The sequence below is a fragment of the Rhinoraja longicauda genome, chromosome 3 (assembly GCF_053455715.1).
Source record: "Rhinoraja longicauda isolate Sanriku21f chromosome 3, sRhiLon1.1, whole genome shotgun sequence".
Taxonomy (NCBI): Eukaryota; Metazoa; Chordata; class Chondrichthyes; order Rajiformes; family Arhynchobatidae; genus Rhinoraja; species Rhinoraja longicauda.
The window spans coordinates 96,022,710-96,048,438 of NC_135955.1; the positions used below are offsets into that span (position 1 = coordinate 96,022,710).

At 46.6% G+C, this 25,729-nt stretch overlaps 2 protein-coding genes across 3 annotated transcripts in view; both read right to left on the reverse strand.

Annotated features, from left to right (window-relative positions):
- Nucleotides 1-15,592, reverse strand: part of lrp2bp (LRP2 binding protein) — a 59,427-nt gene extending 43,835 nt beyond the window's left edge. For both annotated transcript variants that reach the window (XM_078396689.1, XM_078396690.1), the window contains exon 1: nucleotides 15,543-15,592. The gene's annotated coding sequence lies outside the window, so the exon portion shown is untranslated. The remainder of the gene's footprint in view (nucleotides 1-15,542) is intronic.
- A 4,216-nt stretch (nucleotides 15,593-19,808) lies between these two features.
- Nucleotides 19,809-25,729, reverse strand: part of ufsp2 (ufm1-specific peptidase 2) — a 31,532-nt gene continuing 25,611 nt past the window's right edge. Inside the window, exons 10-12 of the mRNA XM_078396691.1 lie at nucleotides 23,633-23,709; nucleotides 21,968-22,092; nucleotides 19,809-20,042 (exon numbers count right to left, since the gene is read on the reverse strand). Of these exons, the coding sequence (XP_078252817.1) occupies nucleotides 19,959-20,042; nucleotides 21,968-22,092; nucleotides 23,633-23,709 (286 nt within the window). The 3' untranslated portion in view covers nucleotides 19,809-19,958. The remainder of the gene's footprint in view (nucleotides 20,043-21,967; nucleotides 22,093-23,632; nucleotides 23,710-25,729) is intronic.

Below are 25,729 nucleotides of genomic sequence, written 5' to 3' on the forward strand. Positions count from 1 at the left end.
CGAGTACAGTCTGCGAACCAGAGCCCCAGGTGGTACCAGCTGGAGGCCGCCAGCTCCAGGTGTTTGGCCGATGGTAGGCCGCAGCGGGAACGGAGACACCACCCAGAAAAAAAGGTCACGTCTCCGTTCGGAAGAGACAATTTTTTATAGTTCCCCCCCCCCCTCCCCCCACACATAGTACACAACACAAAAAATACCACATCACATCCAATCAACTTCAAGCTACTCCTATTCACATATAAAGCCCTAAATGGACATCCCCCCCCCACATCAAAAATTTTCTAACCCACCTCTCTAACTCCAGGTCCCTCAGGTCGGCCGACTTGGGGCTACTCACTATTCCGCGGTCTAGGCTTAAGCTCAGGGGTGACCGCGCTTTTGCGGTTGCAGCTCCTCGACTGTGGAACAGCATCCCTCTCCCCATCAGAACTGCCCCCTCCATCGACTCCTTTAAGTCCAAGCTCAAAACCTATTTCTACTCCCTAGCGTTTGAGGCCCATTGAGGAGGCGCTGTGAACAGTTTTGTATGTGCTGTTATGTTTGTGTGCTACTGTATTTTCATTGTTTTCCTTAGTACCTAATCAGATGTACAGCACTTTGGTCAACGTGGGTTCTTTTTAAATGTGCTATACAAATAAAATTGACTTGACTTGACTTGACTACAATTAAGACAAAAACCAAAAAGACAAATGGACTGCATGTGAGCCGCAGCTACTGCGCAGCGCCACCACACATGATGAGAAAGGTCACAATAGTGCTGGAGTAACTCAGCGCTTCAGACAGCATCTCTGGAGAACAATAATAGGTACGGTTTTTTGTGTCGGGAGCCTTCTTCAGTTCTAAAAGATCAGGGGATCTTATTGAAAGAGGGGATCTTATTGAAACATATAAGATTATTAAGGGGTTGGACACGTTAGAGGCAGGAAACACGTTCCCAATGCTGGGGGAGTCCAGAACCAGGGGACACAGTTTAAGAATAAGGGGTAGGCCATTTAGAACGGAGATGAGGAAAAACTTTTTCAGTCAGAGAGTTGTGAATCTGTGGAATTCTCTGCCTCAGAAGGCAGTGGAGGCCAATTCTCTGAATGCATTCAAGAGAGAGCTTGGTAGAGCTCTTAAGGATAGCGGAATCAGGGGGTATGGGGAGAAGGCAGGAACGAGGTACTGATCGAGAATGATCAGCCATGATCACATTGAACGGTGGTGCTGGTTCAAAAGGCCTACTCCTGCACGTATTGTCTATTGTCTAAATCATTTCACTGCTGCCATTAAAATGCTGTTCTTTATTTGTTCATATCTTGTTTGAGTAAATAAATCTGTGAGCTCAGCATCAATAAAAAATTGGTTTGTTTTAGTTTAGTTTAGCTTATTATTGTCACGTGTATCAAGGTGCAGTGAAAAGCTTTCTTTTGCATGCTATACAGTCAGATAAAAGACGAAACATGCATACAATCAAGCCGTCTAAGTGCACAGATAAAGGATAAAGGGTACAACATTCAGAGCAACATATAACATTGGAGCCCAATAAAGTCTGATTAAAGATAGATCAGAGGTCACCAATGAGGTCCATAAGTTCATATGTTTATGTGATAGCACTAGAATTAGGCCATTCGGCCCACCCAGTCTACTCCGCCATTCAATCGTGGCTGATCTATCTCTCCCTCTCAACCCCATTCTCCTGCCTTCCTGAAGAAGGGTCTCGACCTGTTCCTTCTCTCCCGAGATGTTGCCTGATCCCGAGCTACTCCAGTATTTTGTCTACCTTCTCTCCATAACCCGACACCCTTACTAAACAAGAATCCATCAATCTCTGCCGTACAAATATCCATTGACTTGGCCTCCACAGTTTTCTGTGGCAATGAATTCCACAGATTCACCACTTTCTGACCACAGAAATTCCTCCTCATTTCCTTTGTAAACGTACGTCTTTTTTTCTGAGGCAATGGCCTCTGGTTCTAGACTCTTCCACTAGTTTAAACATCCTCTCCATATCCACTCCATCAAGTCCTTTCACTATTTGGTAAGTTTCAATAAGGTCCTACCTCATCCAATGAGTACGGGCCCAGTGACGTCAAACGCTCAACGTATGCTCGCCCATTCATTCCTGGGATCATTCTCGTAAACTTCCTCTGGACCCTCTCCAGTGCCAGCACATCCTTCCTCAGAAAGGGGGCCCAAAATTGTTCACAATACTCCAAATGAGGTCTGACCAGCTCCTTCTAAAGCCTCAGCATTACATCCGTGTTTTTATATTTTAGTCATAGAAACATAGAAAATAGGTGCAGGAGTAGGCCAGTCAGCCCTTCGAGACAGCCATTCAATATGATTGTGGCTGATCATCCTAAATCAGTACCCCGTTCCTGCTTTTTCCCCATATCCATTGATTCCGTTAGCCCTGAGACCTAAATCTAACTCTCTCTTGAAAACATCCAGTGAATTGGCCACCATTGCCTTCTGTGGCAGAGAATTCCACAGATTCACAACTCTCTGGGTGAAAAAGTTTTTCCTCATTCCCCGGGTGAAAAAGTTTTAGTCCTCTTGAAATAAATGCTAGCGTTGCATTTGCCTTTCTTACCACCGATTCGAATTGCAAATTAACTTTTTGAGAATCCTGCACCAACTTGCCCAAGTCCCGTTGCACCTCCGGTTTCTGAATTCTCTCCCCATTAAAAAAATATATAGTATTTGCCTTTATTCCCACTACCAAAATGCATGACCACACTTTGCCAAGCTGTGTTCCATCTGCCACTTCCCTGCCCACTGTCCCAACCTGTCCAAGTCCTTTTACAGAGTTCCTGCTTTCTCTGCACATTCAGTCTGAAGAAGGGTCTCGACCCGAAACGTCACCCATTCCTTCTCTCCAAGATGCTGCCTGACCTGCTGAGTTACTCCAGCACTTTGTGATACCTTCGATTCGTACCAGCATCTGCAGTTATTTTCCTACTCCCTTGTCAGCCACGGTCGCCTCTTTCTCCCCCTAGAATCTTTCTTCCTCTTTGGAAAGAAAAGATGCTGCACCTTCCGAATTATTCCCAGAAATTCCTGCCATTGCTGTTCCACCGTCATTCCTGCTAGGGTACCTTTCCAATCAACTTTAGCCAGCTCTTCCTTCATGCCCCTTTGCTCAGCTGCAATACCGACTCATCCGACATCATCTTCTGCCTCTCAAATTGCAGGTTGAATCCTATATTATGATTATTACCTCCTAGTAGTTCCTTTATCTCCAGCCCCCCAATCAAATCCGGTTCATTACACAGCACTAATCCAGAACTGCCCTCTCCCTGGTAGACACCACTTAAGCTGCTCTAAGAAACCATCTCGTAGGAATGCTACAAATTCCCTCTCTTGGGGTCCAGTACCAACCTGATTTTTCCAGTCTACCTGCATATTGAAATCCCCCATGACCACTGTAACACTGCCTTTCTTACATGCCGATTGTATTTCCTGATGTAATTTGTACCCTACATCCTGGCTACTGTTCAGGGGCCTGTAAATAACTCCCACCAGGGACTTTTTACCTTTCAATTTCTTCGCTCTACCCACAAGGACTCTTACATTTTCTGATTCTGTGTCACCTTTAGCTAAGGACCAAATTTCATTCCTTAGCAGCAGAGCGACCCCACCTCCTCTGCCCACCTGTCTGTCTTTTCAATAGGACATGTAACCTTGAATATTTAGCTCCCAGCTCTGATCCACTTTCAGTCACACCTACATAATACCCACAACAGTGTACCTACCAATTTCTAACTGTGCTAGAAGCTCATCTACTTTGTTCCTTATACCACGTGCATTCAAATACAACACCTTTAGTCCACCAATCCTCCTCTCACATCGGTCCCAATTTTACCTGACCTTAGAGTTACCTGACCTTGGGTAGATGGGAGGTCAGGACTGCACTCTAGCTGATGAGAGGACCATTCAGTTGCCTGATAACAGCTGGGAAGAAACTGTTCCTGAATGTAGAGGTGTGCACTTTCACACTTCTGTACCTCTTGCCTGATGGGAGAGGGAAGAAAAGGGAGTGACCGGGGTGAGACTGGTCCTTGATTATGCTGCTGGCATTTCCGAGGCATCGTAGTGTAGATGGAGTCAATGGAAGGGAGGATGGTTTATGTGATGGTCTGGGGTATGTCCACAACTCTGTAATTTCTTGCAATCTTTGATGGAGCTGTTTACTGTTTTTGTTCTTATACATTGTGTTTTTCTCCTCTGAAGACGAGCTGGAACATTCTGCGGTTTGGGCTACTGATTACTACTAGCTTTAGCAAGTTTCAGCAATTTTGTGATTACGTAGCCTCAAGCATGTGATTAACCTAGCACACAATGTTGCAAAGCCCATGCAAAGTCCAGTGGCCCAAGCAAACAAATAAGATAGATCTGGCTCTGCGTTCCTCATCTCCACACTGCCTGACCCGCTGAGTTATTCCAGCATTTTGTGTCTACCTTTGATTTTTACCAACATCTGCAGTTTTTTTCTTATCCTATTAATTTGGATAGCTAGTCAGATATATTTAGCACTGCACCACCACCAAACAATTAGATAATCCTATCTTCCATGGTGAGATGGTGGGAAATAAAATGAAGACAGCATTAAGGATCCAGAATAGTACAGGGCTTAAAACTCACACAATTTCTCCAGCTTCCAGTTCACAGATGGGAAATATGTAAGAATTATAGAAATCGGTCATTCAGAGATTCTCATGCTTCTTCCACCTTTCAATAAGATCAGGGATAATCTGACATTGGTCTGAAGTCCAATTTCCTGTCTGATTGCTATAATCCTGATTTTAAAATGGACAGTAATTAGTTTATCTCAGCTTTGAATCTGTTCACTTGCTTCCAAAGATTCACAGCCCCTAGAAGGAAGAAATTCCTCTTTATCTCAATCTTAAATGGGTTGATCGCTTATTAAGCATACCAACGCCTCTGCTTGCGAAGAAGCCTGAGGAAGTTCGGCATTTCTCCAACAACTCTCACGAACTCTTCCATTGAAGCATTGTATCGGGATGCATCACAGCTTGGTTTGGGAACAGCTCCATCCAAGACCGCAAGAAATTGCAGAGAATTGTGGACGCAGCCCAGACCGTCGCACAAACCAACGATTAACTCCATTCCATTAACTCCATCTACACTTCACGTAGCCTCGGCAAGGCCAGCAGCATCATTAAGGACCAGTCTCACTCCCGACACCCTCTTCTAGGGCGGCACAGTGGCGCAGCGGTAGAGTTGCTGCCTTACAGCGAATGCAGCGCCGGAGACTCAGGTTCGATCCTGACTACGGGCGCTGTCTGTTCGGAGTTTGTACGTTCTCCCCGTGACCTGCGTGGGTTTTCTCCGAGATCTTCGGTTTCCTCCCACACTCCAAAGACGTAGGTTAATTGGCTGGGCAAATGTAAAAATTGTCCCTAGTGGATGTAAGATAGTGTTAGTGTGCGGGGATCGCTGGGCGGCGCGGACCCGGTGGGCCGAAGGGCCTGTTTCTGCGCTGTATCTCTAAATCTAAAAATCTAAAATTCTCCCCTCTCCCATGACGCAAGAGGTACAGAAGTGTGAAAACGCACACCTCCAGATTCAGGGACAGTTTCTTCCCAGCTGTTATCAGGCAACTGAACTATCCCATCACCAACTGGAGAGTGGTCCTGACCTACCGTCGACCTCACTGGAGACCCTCGGACTATCTTTAATCCTACTTTACCTTGCACTAAACATTATTCCCTTTACCCTGCATCTGTACACTGTGGACGGCTTGATTGTAATCATGTATAGACTTTCCGCTGACTGGATAACACACAACAAAAAAGCTTTTCACTGTATCTAGGAACACAAGACAATGGACTAAACTATTCTGAGTCCACACTATTCACCCATCCCCCACCAAGAGACACGTCCTCACAGAATCTACTCTAAAGCATCAAGATTCCTCAAAACAAAGCACAAAGTGCAAGTCGTCTATCAATTCCCTCCACAAACGCTGCATCTGTCGAGAGAATTGACAAATGATGTTTTGCAACTCTCCAATTGAAAGAAGGGTCCCGGCCAAAAACATTGTTTGTCCATTGTCTCCACGGATGCTGCCTGACCCGCTGGGTACCTCTAGATGCAGGAAGATTGTTCCCGATGTTGGGGAAGTCCAGAACAAGGGGTCACAGTTTAAGGATAAGGGGGAAGTCTTTTAGGACCGAGATGAGAACGTTTTTTTTTCACACAGAGTGGTGAATCTGTGGAATTCTCTGCCACAGAAGGTAGTTGAGGCCAGTTCATTGGCTATATTTAAGAGGGAGTTAGATGTGGCCCTTCTGGCTAAAGGGATCAGGGGGTATGGAGAGAAGGCAGGTACGGGATACTGAGTTGGATGATCAGCCATGATCATATTGAATGGCGGTGCAGGCTCGAAGGGCCAAATGGCCGAGTTACTCCTGCACCTATTTTCTATGTTTCTAAACCTTGTGTTTTATTGAACATTCCAGCATCTGCAGTGTCTCCAAACCTCTGCAGTATCTCATGAGTATCAGTAAAATCATCAGTCATATCTCCAAACTCCAGAGAATATTGTGCTCAATCTTCGCTCATATGACTATCAGCTCATTGCTGGATGTGCAGGAAAGAACTGCAGATGCTGGTTTAAAAATCAAAGGTTGACACAAAATGCTGGAGCAACTCAGCGGGTCAGGCAGCATCTCAGGAGAGAAGGAATGGGTGACGTTTTGGGTCGAGACCCTTCTTCAGACCTTGCTGGAATCAATTTATTCAGCTCATTGCTTCTTAGCAAAGAACTGCATACACTACCTCACCACTGGATTTTAATCCATTTTTCCATGAAGGGGCAGCACAGTGGTGCAGCGGTAGAGTTGTTGCCTCACGGCGTCGGAGACCTGGGTTCGATCCTGACTACAGGTGCTGTCTGCATGGAGTTTGTACCTTCTCCCTGTGATCGCATGGATTTTCTCTGAGTGCTCTGGTTTTCTCTAACATTCCAAAGACATGCAGGTTTGTAGGGTAATTGGGTTCTGTAAACTGTTCGGTGGGCCGAAAGGCCTGTTTTCACTCAATATCTCCAAATTAAACTAAACGCCTATATTCAAGTGAGGCTCCCAAATAGTTTTCTGCAGCAGTGATGTAAATTTACCGTCATTCTGTAACAGGAATCTCCAAATCCATCTGCAATTTTATTCTTCCTCCAAAATCGAATAATCACACATTTCACATCACTTTGTTGCATCTGACATCTTTCTGCCTCGTTCCCCTTTTAACCGGTATATCCTATTGCAGTGACTAAGTTCACAAGTTCAAACGTTCCTAAGTGATAGGAGCAGAATTGGGCCATTCAGCCCATCAAGTCTACTCCGCCATTCAATCATGGCTGATCCAACTCTCCCCTTCAACCTCATACTCCTGTCTTCTCCCCGTAATCCATGACACCCGTCCTAATCAAGAATCTATGTATCTCTGCCTTAAAAATATCCATTGACTTGGCCTCCACAGCCTTCTGTGGCAATGAATTCCACAGATTCACCATCCTCTAACTAAACAAATTCCTCCTCATCTCCTTCCAATAGGTACGTCCTTTTATTCTGAGGCTATGACCTCTGGTCCTAGACTCTCCCACTAGTGGAAACATCCTCTCTACATCCACTCTATCCAAGCCTTTCACTATTTCTAATTTACTTTCCCACCTGTTTTCATATCAGTAGGAAATTAGGATACATTATACCAGTCCCTTTGTTTAAGCCTTTAATACGGATTGCACTTAATTGAGCCCCAACACTGATCCCCCAGGTAACCCCACTGATTACATGCCTTGCCAACTTGAAAATGATCCAATTATCCCCACCCTTTGCTTTCTGACTGTAAACCAATTCACTTATGAAGGATGTGATCAGTGTGTTGATGCAAGTAAACACACAGCTCATTACACGGCAGTACAATTACAAAACAATCGCGCTAAATTGTAAAACAAAACTGCCGATGCTGGAAATGTAAAATAAAAACAGACTATGCTTAACGTTTTCAGCAGGTCAAGCCACTCCTGTGAGAAGAGAAACAGTTTATGGTTCAAGTCAAATATCCTACATCAGAACCAAGTTATAGTCTGAGGAAGGATCCCAACACGAAAATCGGACTATCGATTCCCTCCACAGATGCTTCCTGACCTGCTGAATTCCTCCAGCACCTGATGTTTTGTCCAGCTTGTGCCAGTGATCAGCAGTGATGATAAATACATTAAATTGAAGTCCAAAGATGAACAACATTGCCAAATAGCAGAAAAAGGGGTAATGTTTCTCAACCTTATGGTGAACTCTGGAGAGATGAAAGAAGGATTGCAAATGGCTGGAGTTTTTTTCCCCCCACTGTGTACGGGTGCCAATCTTGGCTTAGTGCTGCCATTTTTGGATTTGAGTCAAAGTTAAACACAAAGTGTTGGAGTAACTCAGCGGGTCAGGCAGCATGTCTAAAACCCGGGAGTACATGCATGTTCTGAACATGATGCCAACCGAAACGAATCTCCTCTGCCTTGCTGCTTGTGATCCATATCAGGGGTTGCCAACTGTCTCACTCCCAAATACGGGACAAGGTGACGTCACCGCCCTGTGCCCCACGTGACCTCACCCAGCCAGCGGCCACGTGCTCCCGCTCCACCAATGGCGGCCCCTAGAGCCAGGAGGCGGGTTGCTACCCAACCTCCGTTAGGTGAACACACTCGTCCCCGCTCCCCGAAAACACTCCGTTAGTCTACACTGTCCCGGCCTACAGCAGCCCGCGGGCCTAATACTGAACAAGGGCGGTCCCGGTCGGGACAAACCAATTTAGCCCAAAATAAGGGATGTCCCGGCTAATACGGGACAGTTGGCAACCCTAACCATATCCCTCCATTCCCTGTACATCCACGTGCCTATCGAACAGACAGTCAACGTCACTATCGTATCTGTCCCCACCACCACCCATGGCAGTGCGTTCCAGGCCCCCACCACCCTCTGTGTACAAAAACGTGCCTCACACATCTCATTGCGCAAGATACTATGTCCACTTCACCCACAATGTCTATGCTGAACATGATGCCAAGACCATCACTTATCTACCTGCACATAATCCATATCCTTCCTTCCATTGCCTGCATTTCCACGTGCCTTTCCAAAAATCTTCTGCATGCCACTAACAAATCTGATTCAACCACCACCCCGGACAGTCATCCAGGCAAGCAGCATCCTCTGTGTAAATAAACTTAGCCCGCACATTTCATAGAACATAGAACAGTACGGCACAAGAACAGGCTCTTCTGCCCACAATGTCTATGCTGAACATGATGCCAAGACCAAGTGTTATCTGCCTGCACATGACCAAGACCAAGACCAAAGATAGCTACAAACTGCTGGAGAAACTCAGCGGGTCAGGCGGCATCTTTGGAGAAAATGCCAATCCAAAAGCCATTCAATGCCACGATTTTAACTGGCTCCACCATCACCACCCCTGGCAGCATGTACCAGGCCCCCATCACCACCCTCTGTGTAAAACAGCCACCCAACATGTCTCATAAAACAACAGTACAGCACAAGAACAGGCCCTTCGGCCCACAATGTCTGTACCAATTTTGTGTTTCCGCGCTGTATCTCTAAACTGAACAAAGTGCTTCAAGCACCACCCCGGACAGTCTGACCCACTGAGTTACTTTGTGCTTATCTTTGACAAGAACAGGCCCTTCAGCCCATAATGTCTGTGCTGAACATGATGCCAAGACCAAGTGTTATCTGCCTGCACATGATCCATATTCCTCCTTTGGACACAAAATGCTGGAGTAACTCAGCGGGTCAGGCAGCATCTCTGGAGAGAAGGATGGATGGCGTTTCGGATCGAGACCCTTCTTCAGACTCATGTCAGGGGATGGGGTGGGATAGGATGTAGTAGGAGACAGGAAGACTGGTGGGAGAACTGGGAAGGGGGAGGGGATAGGGAGGGAAAGCAGGGACTGAAGTTAGAGAAATCAATGTTGATACCGCTGGGGTGTAAACTACCCAAGCAAAATATGAGGTGCTGTTCCTCCAATTTGTGCTGGGCCTCACTCTGACAATGGAGGAGGCCCAGGACAGAAAGGTCAGATTGGGAATGGGAGGGGGGAGTTGAAGTGCTGAGCCACCGGTTAAGACGGACTGAGCGGAGGTGTTGAGCGAAACGATTGCCGTGCCTGTGCTTGGTCTCGCCGATCTAGAGAAGTTGACACCTGGAATAACGGATACATAGATGAGGTTGGAGGAGGTGCAGGTGAACCTCTGCCTCACCTGGAAGAGTTACTCCAGCATTTTGTGTCTACCTTCGATTTAAACCAGCATCTGCAGTTTTCTTTCCTGCCTATCCATATTCCTCCATTTCCTGCACATCCATCCAAAGGCCATTCACACCATTATTGTTTCTGCCTCTACCACCACCCCTGGCAGCATGTTCCGGGCACCCACCACCATTTTCTAGAGACACAGTGCTGAAATAGGCTCTTCAACCCACTGTCCGCGCCAACAGTGATCACCACTTACACTTCAGTCTGAAGAAGGGTCTCGACCCGGAACGTCGCCCATTCCATCTCTCCTGAGATGCTGCCTGACCTGCTGAGTTACTCTAGCATTTTGTGAATAAATGCCTTCGATTTGTACCAGCATCTGCAGTTATGTTCTTATACCACTTACACTAGCACTATCCCACACACGAGGGACAATGTACAATTTTTACCGATGCCTAATTGAGCTACAAACCTATACTTTTTTTTGGAATGTGGGAGGAAACTGGAGCACCCGGAGAAATCCTACACGATCACAGGGAGAACGTACAGACACTGTACCGACAGCAGCCATAGTCAGGATCGAACCTGGGTCACTGGCACTGTAACTCTACCACTGCACCACCGTGCCGCCCAAAGTTACTCCAGCACTTTGCGTCTGTCTTTGACAAGAACTGGCCCTTTGGCCCACAATATCTGTGCCGATTTCATGTTTTATGCGGTGTATCTCTCAACTAAACTAAGATGCTGCCTGACCCGCTGAGTTACTTGAGCACTTTGTGTTTAAACATAGAAACATAGAAAATAGGTGCAGGAGGAGGACATTCGGCCATTCGGCCCTTCGAGCTAGCACCGCCATTCATTGTGATCATGGCTGATCGTCCCCAATCAATAACTCGTGCCTGCCTTCTCCCCATAATCCCTTGATTCCACTAGCCCCTAGAGCTCTATCTAACTCTCTCTTAAATCCACCCAGTGATTTGGCCTCCACTGCCCTCGGTTGCAGAGAATTCCACAAATTCACAACTCTCTGGGTGAAAACGTTTCTTCTCACCTCAGTTTTAAATGGCCTCCCCTTTATTCTAAGACTGTGGCCCCTGGTTCTGGACTTGCCCAACATTGGGAACAATTTTCCTGCATCTAGCTTGTCCAGTCCTTTTATAATTTTATATGTTTCTATAAGATCCCCTCTCATCCTTCTAAACTCCAGTGAATCCAAGCCAAGTTTATCTCTGACAAGATCAGGCCCTTCGGCCCACCTTGTCTGTGCTTAATATGATGCCAAGACCCATTCTTAACTGCCTGGACATGATCCATATCCCTCAATTTCCTGCAATATCCATGTGCCCATCCAAAAGCCACTATCATATCTGCCTTCACCAGCGTGTTCCAGGCACCCACCACCACCCTGTGTGTTGAACAGCCCACCCCGAACGTCTCATAGAACAGTCCATCCCAAGAAAAGGTCATTCGGCCCACCGTGTCTGTGCTGCACATGATGCCAAGACCAAGCCCGATCCATACCCCTCCATATCCATGTGCCCATCAAAACCCATTCAACACCACTATGGTATCTGTCTCCGCCAGTTGGTTCCAGGGACCCAGCACCACCACCACCCCTGTGTTAAACTGCTGCCACACACATCTCATAGAACAATACAACACAAGAACAGGCGCTATCTACTGTACTTGTGTGTTGGACTGATTGTATTTGTGTATGGTGAATGTAGACCAACCAGTGCAGCACAAGAACAGGCGCTGTCTATTGTACTTGTGTTTGGACTGATTGTTTCTGTGTATGGTGAACATAGAACAGTACAGCACAAGGGCAGGCCCTTTGGCCCACCATGTCGGGGCTGAACATGATGCCAAGACCAAGTCCGATCCATACCCCTCCATATTCATGTACCCATCACTGTTGTATCTGCCTCCCCCAGCATGTTCCAGGCACCCACCAACACCACCACCCCTGTGTTACACAGCCACCCCACACATGTCATAGAACAGCACAACACAAGAACAGGAGCTGTTTAACACAGGGGTGGTGTTGGTGGTGGGTCCCTGGAACATGCTGTACTGTACTTGAGTTTGGACTGATTGTATCTGTGTATGGTGAACGTAGCACACTGTTGTAACTGCCTCCTCCAGCATGTTCCAGGCACCCACCAACATCACCACCACTACGCCCCGTGTTAAACAGCCACCCCGCACATCTCATAGAACAGCGGATAGGCACTATCTATGTACTGTACTTGAGTTTGGACTGATTGTATCTATGTATGGTGAACGTAGCACTGTTGTATCTGCCTCCTCCAGCATGTTCCAGGCCCCCCCCCCCCCCCCCCGCCACCACCACCACCCCTGCGTTAAACAGCCACCCCGCACATCTCATGGAACAGCACAACACAAGAACAGGTGCTATCTACTGTACTGTACTTGAGTTTGGACTGTGGATGGTGAACGTAGCACACTGTTGTGACTGCCTCCTCCAGCATGTTCCAGGCACCCACCCCCGTGTTAAACAGCCACCCGGCACATGCCATAGAACAGCACAACACGAGAACAGGCGCTATAGACAATAGACAATAGACAATAGACAATAGACAATAGGTGCAGGAGTAGGCCATTCAGCCCTTCGAGCCAGCACCGCCATTCAATGCGATCATGGCTGATCACTATCAATCAGTACCCCGTTCCTGCCTTCTCCCCATACCCCCTCACTCCGCTATCCTTAAGAGCTCTATCCAGCTCTCTCTTGAAAGCATCCAACGAACTGGCCTCCACTGCCTTCTGAGGCAGAGAATTCCACACCTTCACCACCCTCTGACTGAAAAAGTTCTTCCTCATCTCCGTTCTAAATGGCCTACCCCTTATTCTCAAACTGTGGCCCCTTGTTCTGGACTCCCCCAACATTGGGAACATGTTATCTGCCTCTAATGTGTCCAATCCCCTAATTATCTTATATGTTTCAATAAGATCCCCCCTCATCCTTCTAAATTCCAGTGTATACAAGCCCAATCGCTCCAGCCTTTCAACATACGACAGTCCCGCCATTCCGGGAATTAATCTAGTGAACCTACGCTGCACGCCCTCCATAGCAAGAATATCCTTCCTCAAATTTGGAGACCAAAACTGCACACAGTACTCCAGGTGCGGTCTCACCAGGGCCCGGTACAACTTTAGAAGGACCTCTTTGCTCCTATACTCAACTCCTCTTGTTACGAAGGCCAACATTCCATTGGCTTTCTTCACTGCCTGCTGAACCTGCATGCTTCCTTTCATTGACTGATGCACTAGGACACCCAGATCTCGTTGAACTCCCCCTCCTCCTAACTTGACACCATTCAGATAATAATCTGCCTTTCTATTCTTACTTCCAAAGTGAATAACCTCACACTTATCTACATTAAACTGCATCTGCCATGTATCCGCCCACTCACACAACCTGTCCAGGTCACCCTGCAGCCTTATTGCATCTTCCTCACAATTCACACTACCCCCCAACTTAGTATCATCTGCAAATTTGCTAATGGTACTTTTAATCCCTTCGTCTAAGTCATTAATGTATATCGTAAATAGCTGGGGTCCCAGCACCGAACCTTGCGGTACCCCACTGGTCACTGCCTGCCATTCCGAAAGGGACCCATTTATCCCCACTCTTTGCTTTCTGTCTGTTAACCAATTTTCTATCCATGTCAGTACCCTACCCCCAATACCATGTGCCCTAATTTTGCCCACTAATCTCCTATGTGGGACCTTGTCGAAGGCTTTCCGAAAGTCGAGGTACACCACATCCACTGACTCTCCCTTGTCAATTTTCCTAGTTACATCCTCAAAAAATTTCAGTAGATTTGTCAAGCATGATTTCCCCTTCGTAAATCCATGCTGACTCGGAACGATCCCGTTACTGCTATCCAAATGCTCAGCAATTTCGTCTTTTATAATTGACTCCAGCATTTTCCCCACCACTGATGTCAGACTAACTGGTCTATAATTACCCGTTTTCTCTCTCCCTCCTTTCTTAAAAAGTGGGATAACATTTGCTATTCTCCAATCCACAGGAACTGATCCTGAATCTATAGAACATTGAAAAATGATCTCCAATGCTTCCACTATTTCTAGAGCCACCTCCTTAAGTACTCTGGGATGCAGACCATCAGGCCCTGGGGATTTATCAGCCTTCAGTCCCATCAGTCTACCCAAAACCATTTCCTGCCTAATGTGGATTTCCTTCAGTTCCTCCATCACCCTAGGTTCTCCAGCCCCTAGAACATTTGGGAGATTGTGTGTATCTATGTACTTTACTTGAGTTTGGACTGTGGATGGTGAACGTAGCACACTGTTGTATCTGGCTCCTCCAGCATGTTCCAGGCACCCACTACCAACACCACCCCTGTGTTAAACAGCCGCCCCACACATCTCAACACAAGAACAGGCGCTATCTATGTACTGTACTTGAGTGTTGGACTGATTGTTTCTGTGTACGGTGAACGTAGAACAGCACCACACAAGGGCAGGCCCTTTGGCCCATAATGTCAGTGCTGAATATGATGCCAAGACCAAGTCTGATCCATACCCCTCCATATCCATGTGCCCATCGAAAACCCATTCAACATCACTGTTGTATCTGCCTCCTCCAGCATGTTCCAGGCACCCACCCCCACCACCACCACCACCACCACCACCACCCCCACCCCTGTGTTACACAGCCACCCAGCACATGTCATAGAACAGCACAACACAAGAACAGGTGCTATTTATGTACTGTACTGTACTTGATTGTATCTGTGGATGGTGAACGTAGCACACTGTTGTAACTGCCTCCTCCAGCATGTTCCAGGCACCCACCACCACCACCACCACCACCCCCACCCCTGTGTTACACAGCCACCCAGCACATGTCATAGAACAGCACAACACAAGAACAGGTGCTATTTATGTACTGTACTGTACTTGATTGTATCTGTGGATGGTGAACGTAGCACACTGTTGTAACTGCCTCCTCCAGCATGCTCCAGGCACCCACCACCACCACCACCCCCACCCCTGTGTTACACAGCCACCCCGCACATGTCATAGAACAGCACAACACAAGAACAGGTGCTATTTATGTACTGTACTGTACTTGAGTTTGGACTGATTGTATCTGTGGATGGTGAACGTAGCACACTGTTGTAACTGCCTCCTCCAGCATGTTCCAGGCACCCACCAACACCACCCCTGTATTAAACAACATCTCACCACAAGAACAGGCGCTATCTACTACTGTACTGTACTGTACTTGAGTTTGGACTGTTTGTGGATGGTGAACGTAGCACACTGTTGCATCTGCCTCCTCCTCCTCCTCCTCCTCCTCCTCCCTCAGTGACACATCCTGGTTGTCGGTGCTGAGCAGGCGGGGGCTGCAGCAGTGCAGTGAGTGGTCCGGGCTCCCAGATGCATGCAGTGAGTATGTGCTGCTGGAGGGGCTGCGCCTGGCTGGGGCACTGCCTGGAGCCGCCGCCCGTCCCGCCCCCTCCCCTCCCCGCCCCCCTCGGCCCGGCCCGGCCTTTCAGATGATGCACCAACACCCGTTCCCATGGACACCGTTGCCAGGCAGCCGCCAGGTCCGCCTCTTTGTTCCCTTCCGGACGCTGCCGCGGCCTTTAACGTCCCCCCACCCCCCGTCAGCCGCGGGTGAAAGTTCCGGCCCGACTCCTGTCCTACACATTAACCCAAGGAGACACATAGAGACATAGACAACAGGTGCAGGAGTAGGCCCATTCGGCCCATCGAGCCATTCAATATGATCATAGAAACATAGAAACAAAAGAAATTGGTGCAGGAAGAAGCCATTCGGCCCATCGAGCCAGCACCGCCATTCAATATGAACATAGAAATATAGAAAATAGGTGTAGGAGGAGGCCATTTGGTCCTTCGAGCCAGCACTGCCATTCAATATGACCATAGAAGCAGAAACATAGACAATAGGTGCAGGAGTAGGCCATTCGGCCCAACGTGCCAGCACCACCATTCAATATGATCATAGAAGATAGGTGCAGGAGTAGGCCATTAGGCCCATCGAGCCAGCACCACCATTCAATATGATCATAGAAACATAGAAAATAGGTGCAGGAGTAGGCCATTAGGCCCATCGAGCCTGCACCGCCATTCAATATGATCATAGAAACATAGAAAATAGGTGCAGGAGGAGGCCATTTGCTCCTTCGAGCCAGCACCGCCATTCAATATGATCATAGAAACATAGAAAATAGGTGCAGGAGGAGGCCATTCGGCCCATCGAGCCTGCACCGCCATTCAATATGAACAGAAATATAGAAAATAGGTGCAGGAGGAGGCCATTTGGTCCTTCGAGCCAGCACTGCCATTCAATATGATCATAGAAGCAGAAACATAGACAATAGGTGCAGGAGTAGGCCATTCGGCCCAACAAGCCAGCACCACCATTCAATATGATCATAGAAACATAGAAAATAGGTGCAGGAGGAGGCCATTTGGTCCTTCGAGCCAGCACCGCCATTCATTGTGATCGTGGCTGATCATCCACAATCAGTAACCCGTGCCTGCCTTCTCCCCATATCCCTTGATTCCACTAGCTCCTAGAGCTCTATCTAACTCTCTTTTAAATTCATCCAGTGAATTGGCCTCCACTGCCTTGATCTCAGTCCTAAATGGCCTACCCCTTATTCTTAAACAGTGGTCCCTGGGTCTGGACTCCCCCCAACATCGGGAAAATGATCATATCAAAAGATCAGCACAAAAAGATGATCTGTGTTTTGACACCTTACCCTTCCATTTCTCCATGTCTCCCCATGACTCTCAGTCTGAAGAAGGGTCTCGACCCAAAATGTCACCCATTCCTTCTCTCCACAGATGCTGCCTGACCAGCTGAGTTACTCCAGCTTTTTGTGTCCAACCACAAAAACACATTCCCACCTCCAACCTGGGAAATGGTTGCAACAGAAGTGTGTAGACACAGTACCAATTTAAAGATAAGCGAAAAAGAGAATGAAAATTTGAAATGTTCAATCAAAACTTAAGCCATGAGCACTGTATTTTACCATTAGAAGATGGGTAATACCATACTTTTGAGTATCATTTGAAATACCAAAAACAAGATCCCAGGAACATCCAACATTTCAGACAGCATCCAGTAGAAAGAGAAACAGTTGGCACTACTCCAGCACCCTCATCAGAACCTAATTCCACTTCTAATTCATTCATTCCTTTATTTATTCATTCCTTCAAACATGGGTTTGAGGAACTGCAACCTATCTTCTGCCTGGGTAAAATGCAGTGCTCATGGCTTAATTTTTTATTTAATATTTCAATTTTTCATTCTTTTTCACAATCATCTTTAAATTGGTACTGAGCCTACACCTTTCTGCTGCAAAGCTTTTATTTCAACCCCCAACAGCCGGTTTTAAAGTAATTGCCCCTTCTCCTCCACCTTAGCCTCTGCAATTTAAAACATGCTTGTTTATGGCTTTTCCCATTCTCAGTCACAAGGATACAACACAGAAATGGATCCCTGTAGCCTTGAACATTAACTGCTCATTTTATATTAATCTTGCGTTAATTCTGTTTTTCTAATCCCCCACCCCACAACCATCTTTAGTGTGTGGGTGTGTGGGAGGACCATGCAAACCCCACACAGACAGCACCCAAGGTCAGGATTGAACCGGGGTCTCTTGCGCTGTGAGGCAAAGGTTCTACTAGCTGTGCCACTCTGCTGCCAGGAGAAAAACAATCCTCTCAAAAGATTCTTGACCCTCTTTTGCTCACCCCACTGATGCTGCTTGACCTGCTGAGAGCCTCCTGCATTATCCTGTTTTTTGTTTCAGATTTCTATCAGCTGCAATTTTTATTTTTTTAAATTAGATAAATTCTTGATAACCTCGATTAGGTTACCAGTGATATGCAGATGAAGTTGCAATCACATAACCCATGATCGTACTGAATGGTGGAACATTTGGAACGTACAGGTGTGCCTCGACTTACACCTGTAAATGCATCCGATAAACCCATTGTAAATCGAAAATATCGTAAGTCGAAAATGCATCTAATACACCTAACCTACCAAACATAACAGCCGTGGCAGCTCCCAACCGTGGCTGACTGGGAGCTGCGGCTCGCTGCCGTTGCCCAGCGTCACGAGAGGGTATCGTACCGCATAAGACACTGTCAGTCGGAGCAGCGGACAGGTCTGGGAGTCCGGGTAAAGATCTTTAGACTAATAAATAATTTCTGTCCTGGTTCACCCATTCCATCTCCCCAGAGATGCTACCTGATCTGCTGAGTTACTCCAGCATTTTGTGTCTTTCTTCGGTGTAAACCAGCAGCTGCTGTTCCTTCCTGCACAATGAAATCGAGGCTCCCATTACCCGTTAGTCACAGTAATCAAATACATTGCGGCTGTAACATTGATGAACACATATGTATCTCTTCAAAAGTGCTATATGATCTTTTAGAACATAGAACATAGAACAGGAGAGCAGAGGCAGTGCAGCGTAGGTTCACGAGATTGATCCTTGGGATGGTGGGACTGACATATGAGGAAAGATTGAAAAGACTAGGCTTGTATTCACTGGAGTTTAGAAGGATGAGAGGGGATGTTATAGAAGCATCTAAAATTATAAAAGGACTGGACAAGCTAGATGCAGGAAAAATATTCCCAATGTTAGGCGAATCCAGAACCAGGGGCCACAGTCTTAGAATAAAGGGGAGGCCATTTAAAACTGAGGTGAGAAAAAATGTTTTCACCCAGAGTTGTGAATTTGTGGAATTCTCTGCCACAGAGGGCAGTGGAAGCCAAATCACTGGATGGATTTAAGACAGAGTTAGATAGAGCTCTAGGGGCTAGTGGAATCAAGGGATATGGGGAGAAGGCAGGAACGGGGTACTGATTGAGAATGATCAGCCATGATCACATTGAATGGTGGTGCTGGCTCGAAGTATTTACTATACATTTTCTTTTCCAAAAGCCCTCTCCCTCACTCTGGAACTCCAATGCCAATGTTTTAGATTGAAGAAGTGTCTGAAGAGGGTCTCGACTCAAAACATCACCTATCCATGTTCTCCAGAGATGCTGCCTGACGTGCTGAGTTACCCCAGCACTCTGTGTCCCTTTTAGTAATCAAAATTTGTTCAGTCACCTTAACTTCAGTCTTACCAACAAACTAAGGCACATTTTTATTAGCTAGCCAAATCTTGATCATATTTGTATAGTTTGTGCAAATTATGATGTATCATAATATATATTTTTAACTTTAGGATCATTATCTATCCTGGATTTAAGAGATTTCTTAAATAGTAGCATTTATTTTGATTCCATAGATTGGCTAGAACTATGGCTCGAAGGGCCGAATGGCCTACTCCTGCACCTATTTTCTATGTTTCTATAAACACCCTCACTGAATAGTTAAGGAAAACAAATGAAATGAAAGAGAACCTTTCAATAAAGATGTGACCTTAAGTGTGCTTACATTTTCACTATTCTGCATGTGAAGTTGTTCAAACAATAACATATTAAAAGTATATTTAGCTGCTGTTTTTTATTGCAGTAATGGTAAAACACATGTACTCAACCCTCAAGTTCCCATTTGGTTTGAAGTACACAAAGATTGGTAGAGTTCTGTGCATTTGAAAATGATGTTCTTTTCAGTCTGAGCTCTGAAACACTGAAGTGGTGCTGGCTTTAAACACCTTCTGGTCTCTGTGGCAAACAGAGGTTGTAAGATTCTTTTGCCACCCAGAAATCTTCACCTTTCCAATCAACACCCTGAAATAAAAAGAGGTTAGTTGAGTTTAGAGATACAGCGTGGAAACAGGCCCTTCGGCCCAACGAGTCCGCGCCGACCAGCGATCCCCGCACACTAACACTATCCCGCACACACGAGAGATTTTACCAAGCCGATTAACCTACAAACCTGGATGTCTTTGGAGTGCGGGAGGAAACTGGAGCTCCTGGAGAAAACCCACGGAGGACAGGGGGAGAATGTACAAACTCCGTACAGACAGCACCCATAGTTAGGATCAAACCCGAGTCTCTGGCGCTGTAAGGCAGCAACTCTATCGCTGTGCCACCGTGCCGCAAAGGTAACCGAGTTACTTCAGTGTAAAGTTCTCGTGTAAAACCACCCAATCTAAAAATACTTTAAAAATACATAAACCATTCCCTCCACAGGTTTAGTGGGAACATGGGCCAAATACAGGCAAAGTGGCTTTGCTTCGACTGGGCATATTGGTCGGCATGAATGAATTGGGCCAGAGGACCCGTTTCCATGCCACGCGACTATGAAATATCAGGATCTGCGTTTCTCTCCTACAAATTCCACTGTCAGCTTTATCTCCCAGCACTGGTGTTCATGGAAGATCTCTACTTCCACCGATTCAGGTTCCAGTGAGATTCTTTGGCACAGCTGGAGCCTACTTTCTAAAGGAGGTGGAAGAAATGCAAAAATGGTCAGAGAGACATACAGCACAGAAACGGGCCCTTCCACCCAACTCGTCCATGTCATTCAAGATGCCCCATCTAAGCCAGTCCCATTTACCCACAAAAGGCACAGTGCTGGAGTAACAAAGGGAGGAGCCAACACTGCCCTCGCAGCTGCGGCTTGCCTGCAGTCCGTTGTCTTTTGTGTTTTTTGTTATTTTTGTCTTAATTGTAGTTTAAATATGATGTAGTGTTTGCAGTTGTGTGTTAGGTGGGGGGGGGGGGGGGTGGGAACTGGGAACTGTAACACTGTCTCTTCCGAAGGGAGACCCGACCTTTGTTTCTGTGTCGTGTCTCCGTTCCCGCTGCGGCCTACCACCGGCCATGCACCTGGAGCTGGCGGGCTCCGGCTGGGACCACCCGGGCTCTGGTTTGCAGAGCCTGCGGCCCGGACTCACCACCTGCGGCGCTGGCCGCCTTCGGAGGCTGCGGGAGTGGCTGCGACTCGTCTCCGGAGGCTTCGGCGCGGGCCGCCTGGACGTCGGAAGCCCACAGGCCCCTGGGTGGGGGCCGACATCGGGAGCCCCGAATCGCGGCAGGAGAAGACGGCAGGGAAGAGAAAAAGACATTCTGGCCTTCCATCAGTGAGGATGTGACTGGAGGAGACTCACTGTGATGGATGTTTCTTTTGTTTGGTGTTGGTTTATGATTGTATGTGTTATTACATTTTTATTGATTATTCTTATTGGTCTTATTGTTGAACTGCGGGTAATTTTTCATTTCACTGCACATTTATGACTTAAATAAATTGACTATTGACTAATGGAGCAGCTCAGGCAGCATCTCTGGGGAGCATGGACTGGTGATGTTTTAGGTCAAAATTCTCCCTAATGCCAAAGGCGCACAGGTTTGTAGGTTAATTGGTTTCTGTAAATTGCCTAATGTATCGGGAGTGGATGCGAAAGTGGGAACAATATAGAACTAGTGTGAACGGATGATCGATGGTGGGGTCAAGGAAAGAGCGTTCACGGCGTGGCCCTGCTTCCACCAATCTTTCCACCACTACGCACAAGAAGCGCAAGACGCCATTGTTTGCTGATGCGGCGAAGTGAACAACTTCTAATCTTGTGATGTGGACTCAATAAGAAGATCGATGGTCAGAGCGCACGGTGGACCAAAGGGCCTGTTTCCATGCTGTATCTTTCAATCAATCAATTATAACTTTACCCAATTAGAAATATAACTCGTGCACTTGTTTCTCCCTCATTTACCTTTTCAATTGCATTGGGCCAGTCATCTTCTCCAATGTAGTGCGTATCCAAGACGAGGAATTTAGAGATACCAGTCGTTTCATTCCACGCTATTCCCAGAAGAACGTGTGCCAAAGTTGCACTACCTGATTTATAAAGCAACAATGTTAAAAAAACCCATGATGACACATTAAGGAAGCAACACACAAACATAGGACCCATGCATGTAGACCAGTGAAGCCTTGCACTTGAAGTGTTAAATCACATATTCTAATCCTCTTCCAAATGTACAACTGTTTTTGAAAGATTACCACATAAATGATTCATCTGTTCAGAACATTGTTTCACACATAACAAACCAAGTGATAAATCATTCCAAACTTCTTCCACCGGCACTTGCCAACTTACAATGCATCCTATTTTGGAAAGGTCTCAATTTCAAAATTCTCTTCATCATCGTCAAATCACATGGTATGAGCGTGGGTTTTCTCCGGGATCTCTCGTTTCCTTCCACACTCCAAAGACGTACAGGTTTGTAGGTTAATTGGCTCGGTGTAAAAGGTCCAGCTCACCCGCCGTGGATGGAAGACCCGCTCGATAGGCCCGACTCGCCGCTGCGGACGGAGGACCTGCGTCGCAGGACGGACGGAACCCGCCGGCAAAGCCCGGCTCGCCCACTTCAGAGTGGAAGGAGTCAGACGGAGGGCCGGTGAGCAGGCCGGCTGCGGGAGGGAGGGAGTGCACAGCCTCGACGGGGGAGTGGGCCGCTGGAGGCCCTGCCGCAGCCTGGGGCTCGGCTCGACCGGGGGCCGCTCCAGGAGGCCGAGCACGTGGACCGCACGCGGCCTACAGCGGTGGAGGTCACCACGGTTACGCTTGGCCAGGCTCACCCTACAACGCCGCCAGGACAACAGACCTTCAAGGTCAGATCAAGATCCCTACACTTACAACAACTGGGACTTGAAAATGGCCCCAAACTGGCGACTCTGTATACTGTCCCAGTGTTCTACTACGATACAATAGACAATAGGTGCAGGAGAAGGCCATTCGGCCCTTTGAGCCAGCACCGCCATTCAATGTGATCATGGCTGATCATTCACAATCAGTACCCCGTTCCTGCCTTCTCCCCATACCCCCTGACTCCGCTATCTTTAAGAGCTCTATCTAGCTCTCTCTTGAAAGCATCCAGAGAATTGGCCACCACTGCCTTCTGAGGCAGAGAATTCCACAGATTTACAACTCTCTGACTGAAAAAGCTTTTCCTCAACTCCGTTCTTATTCTTAAACTGTGGCCCTGGTTCTGGACTCCCCCCAACATTGGGATCATGTTTCCTGCCTCTAACGTGTCCAATCCCTTAAAAATCTTATATGCTTCAATAAGATCCCCTCTCATCCTTCTAAATTCACTTGTATTTATATCTGAGATACATATCTAAGTGCTTATACGTCGTGATACTTGTACTGAACAGTATACAAAAAATAATTTCACTCTACCTCGGTACATGTGACAAATAAAGTGGCATCATCTGTGTAATAAAAGTTGCCCCTAAGGTTACTATTAAACTTTCCCTTCTCACCTTAAATCTATGCCCTCTAGTTCTCTCCTGTGATACAATTTAAGCATTTTAATACAGAATTAAAAGTTGAAGCTTGAAGGAAAAGGTGAGAGTGAACTATCAAACGTACCGACCATAACTGGAGTTCCTTGCATTTCGAAATGCTCAGCAAGCACTCTGGCATTCTCACCAAACTTAACACCATCCCTGTAAAAGGTTTATTTCATTTTTGGTGAGTCAAGAGCATTTAATTTGACATATGTGCTGACATCGGAAGAATTAAGTTCTCATTTGCAGCAACTTAACAGCAATACATATAGATAATATAGAATAGTTTTTATTTTTGGTATTAAATCAAAACCAAAAACCATTCATTTCTGCTCTCAGCTCTGTCATATAAAAATTCTCAGACGCAAAAGCATGTAGTCCTTGGAGCATGGAGATTGAATCTTGACTGCCTTCTGCCTATCCCAATTAAAAGTTGTCATTTAGTTTTTAAAAAAAGGTATAAGTTCACTCCAAACCAAAAACCTGAATGTTGCCTGGATTAGAGGGTTTCTGCTCCAGGGAGAAGTTCGATAGACTTTGACTGTTTTCTCTGGAAGGTATCAGGTTGAGGGGAGTCACAGAGTCACTTAATCTGGAAACAGACCCTTTGGCCCAACTTGTCCACAATGATCAACGTGCCCCATCTTAAACCTATGTCCTCTAGTTCTTGGTTCCCCTACACTGGGTAAAAGACGTTTACCCTATCTCTTCATCTCACGATCTTATACACTACATGATCACTCCTCATCCTCCCGTGCTCCAAGGAATAAAACCCTATCTCTGCACCCGTTTTCCAGCTTGACAACATCCTTCCTATTACACAGCGTGACCAAAACTGAACACCCTGTGGGCTCATATGCCCTCATACTGCCCGCATAAATAGAGGGATAAAAAATCCAGTTCAGAGTCCGATAAATCAGCTCACCTGAGCAGAATAAGGCCATTCCGCCCATCAAGCCTACTCTGCCATTCAATCATGGCTGATCTATCTTTCCCTCACAACCCCATTCTCCTGCCTTCTCCCTATAACCAATGATACCAGTACGAATCAAGAATCTGTCAATCTCCACTGTAAAAATATACTTTGACGCCATTCACAGCCTTCTGTGGCAATGAATTCCACAGATTCACCACCCTCTGACTAAAGAAATTCCTCCTCATCTCCTTCCTTTCATTCTGAGGCTATGGCCTCTAGTCCTAGTCTCTCCCACCAGTGGAAACATCCTCCCCATGCACACTCTATCCAGGTTTTCACTATTCGAGTTCAGAGGCTTACAGCTTAACCGGGACAAGAAGTTTCATATGACCAAAGACATATTAAGTGGGTGGATAAATCTCCGGTGTGTGGAAGTAAATGTGAGGTAACCATTCTGGATTCAAGAGAAACAAATATTAATTACATAAGGGTGAAAATCTGAAGACTGCAGGATACCAACAGGATTCAGAGTTTTTAATAAAACACTAACTGTTGAATAAATGCAGAAGGTATTCAAAAACGGCTAATAGAAAATTGCCCTTTATTTTGAGATAGAATAATAAAGGAAGTTGTGTTTCAGATGATGTGGCGTCAAGAATGTTTAATTGCCATGTGTACCGATTACGTAACGTTGTTATAGAGCGTGGAAACAGGCCCTTCGGCCCGACGATCGTGCTCATGCTGACCAACACTTTTCACTGTACTTTGGTACACAGGACAATAAACTAAACTGAAAGGCCCCATCTACACTAGTCCTACCTGCCCGTGTTTGGCCCACATCCCCCTAAACCTGTGCTATCCATGTATCTGTCCAAATGATTTTAAGATGTTGTGATAGTACCTGCCTCGACTACTTCATAGACAATAGACAATAGGTGCAGGAGGAGGCCATTCGGCCCTTCGAGCCAGCACCGCCATTCAATGTGATCATGGCTGATCCTTCTCAATCAGTACCCCGTTCCTGCCCTCTCCCCATACCCCCTGACTCCGCTATCCTTAAGAGCTCTATGTAGCTCTCTCTTGAATGCGTTCAGATAATTGGCCTCCACTGCCTTCTGAGGCAGAGAATTCCACAGATTCACAACTCTCTGACTGAAAAAGTTTTTCCTCATCTCAGTTCTAAATGGCCTACCCCTTATTCTTAAACTGTGGCCCCTTGTTCTGGACTCCCCCAACATTGGGAACATGTTTCCTGCCTCTAAC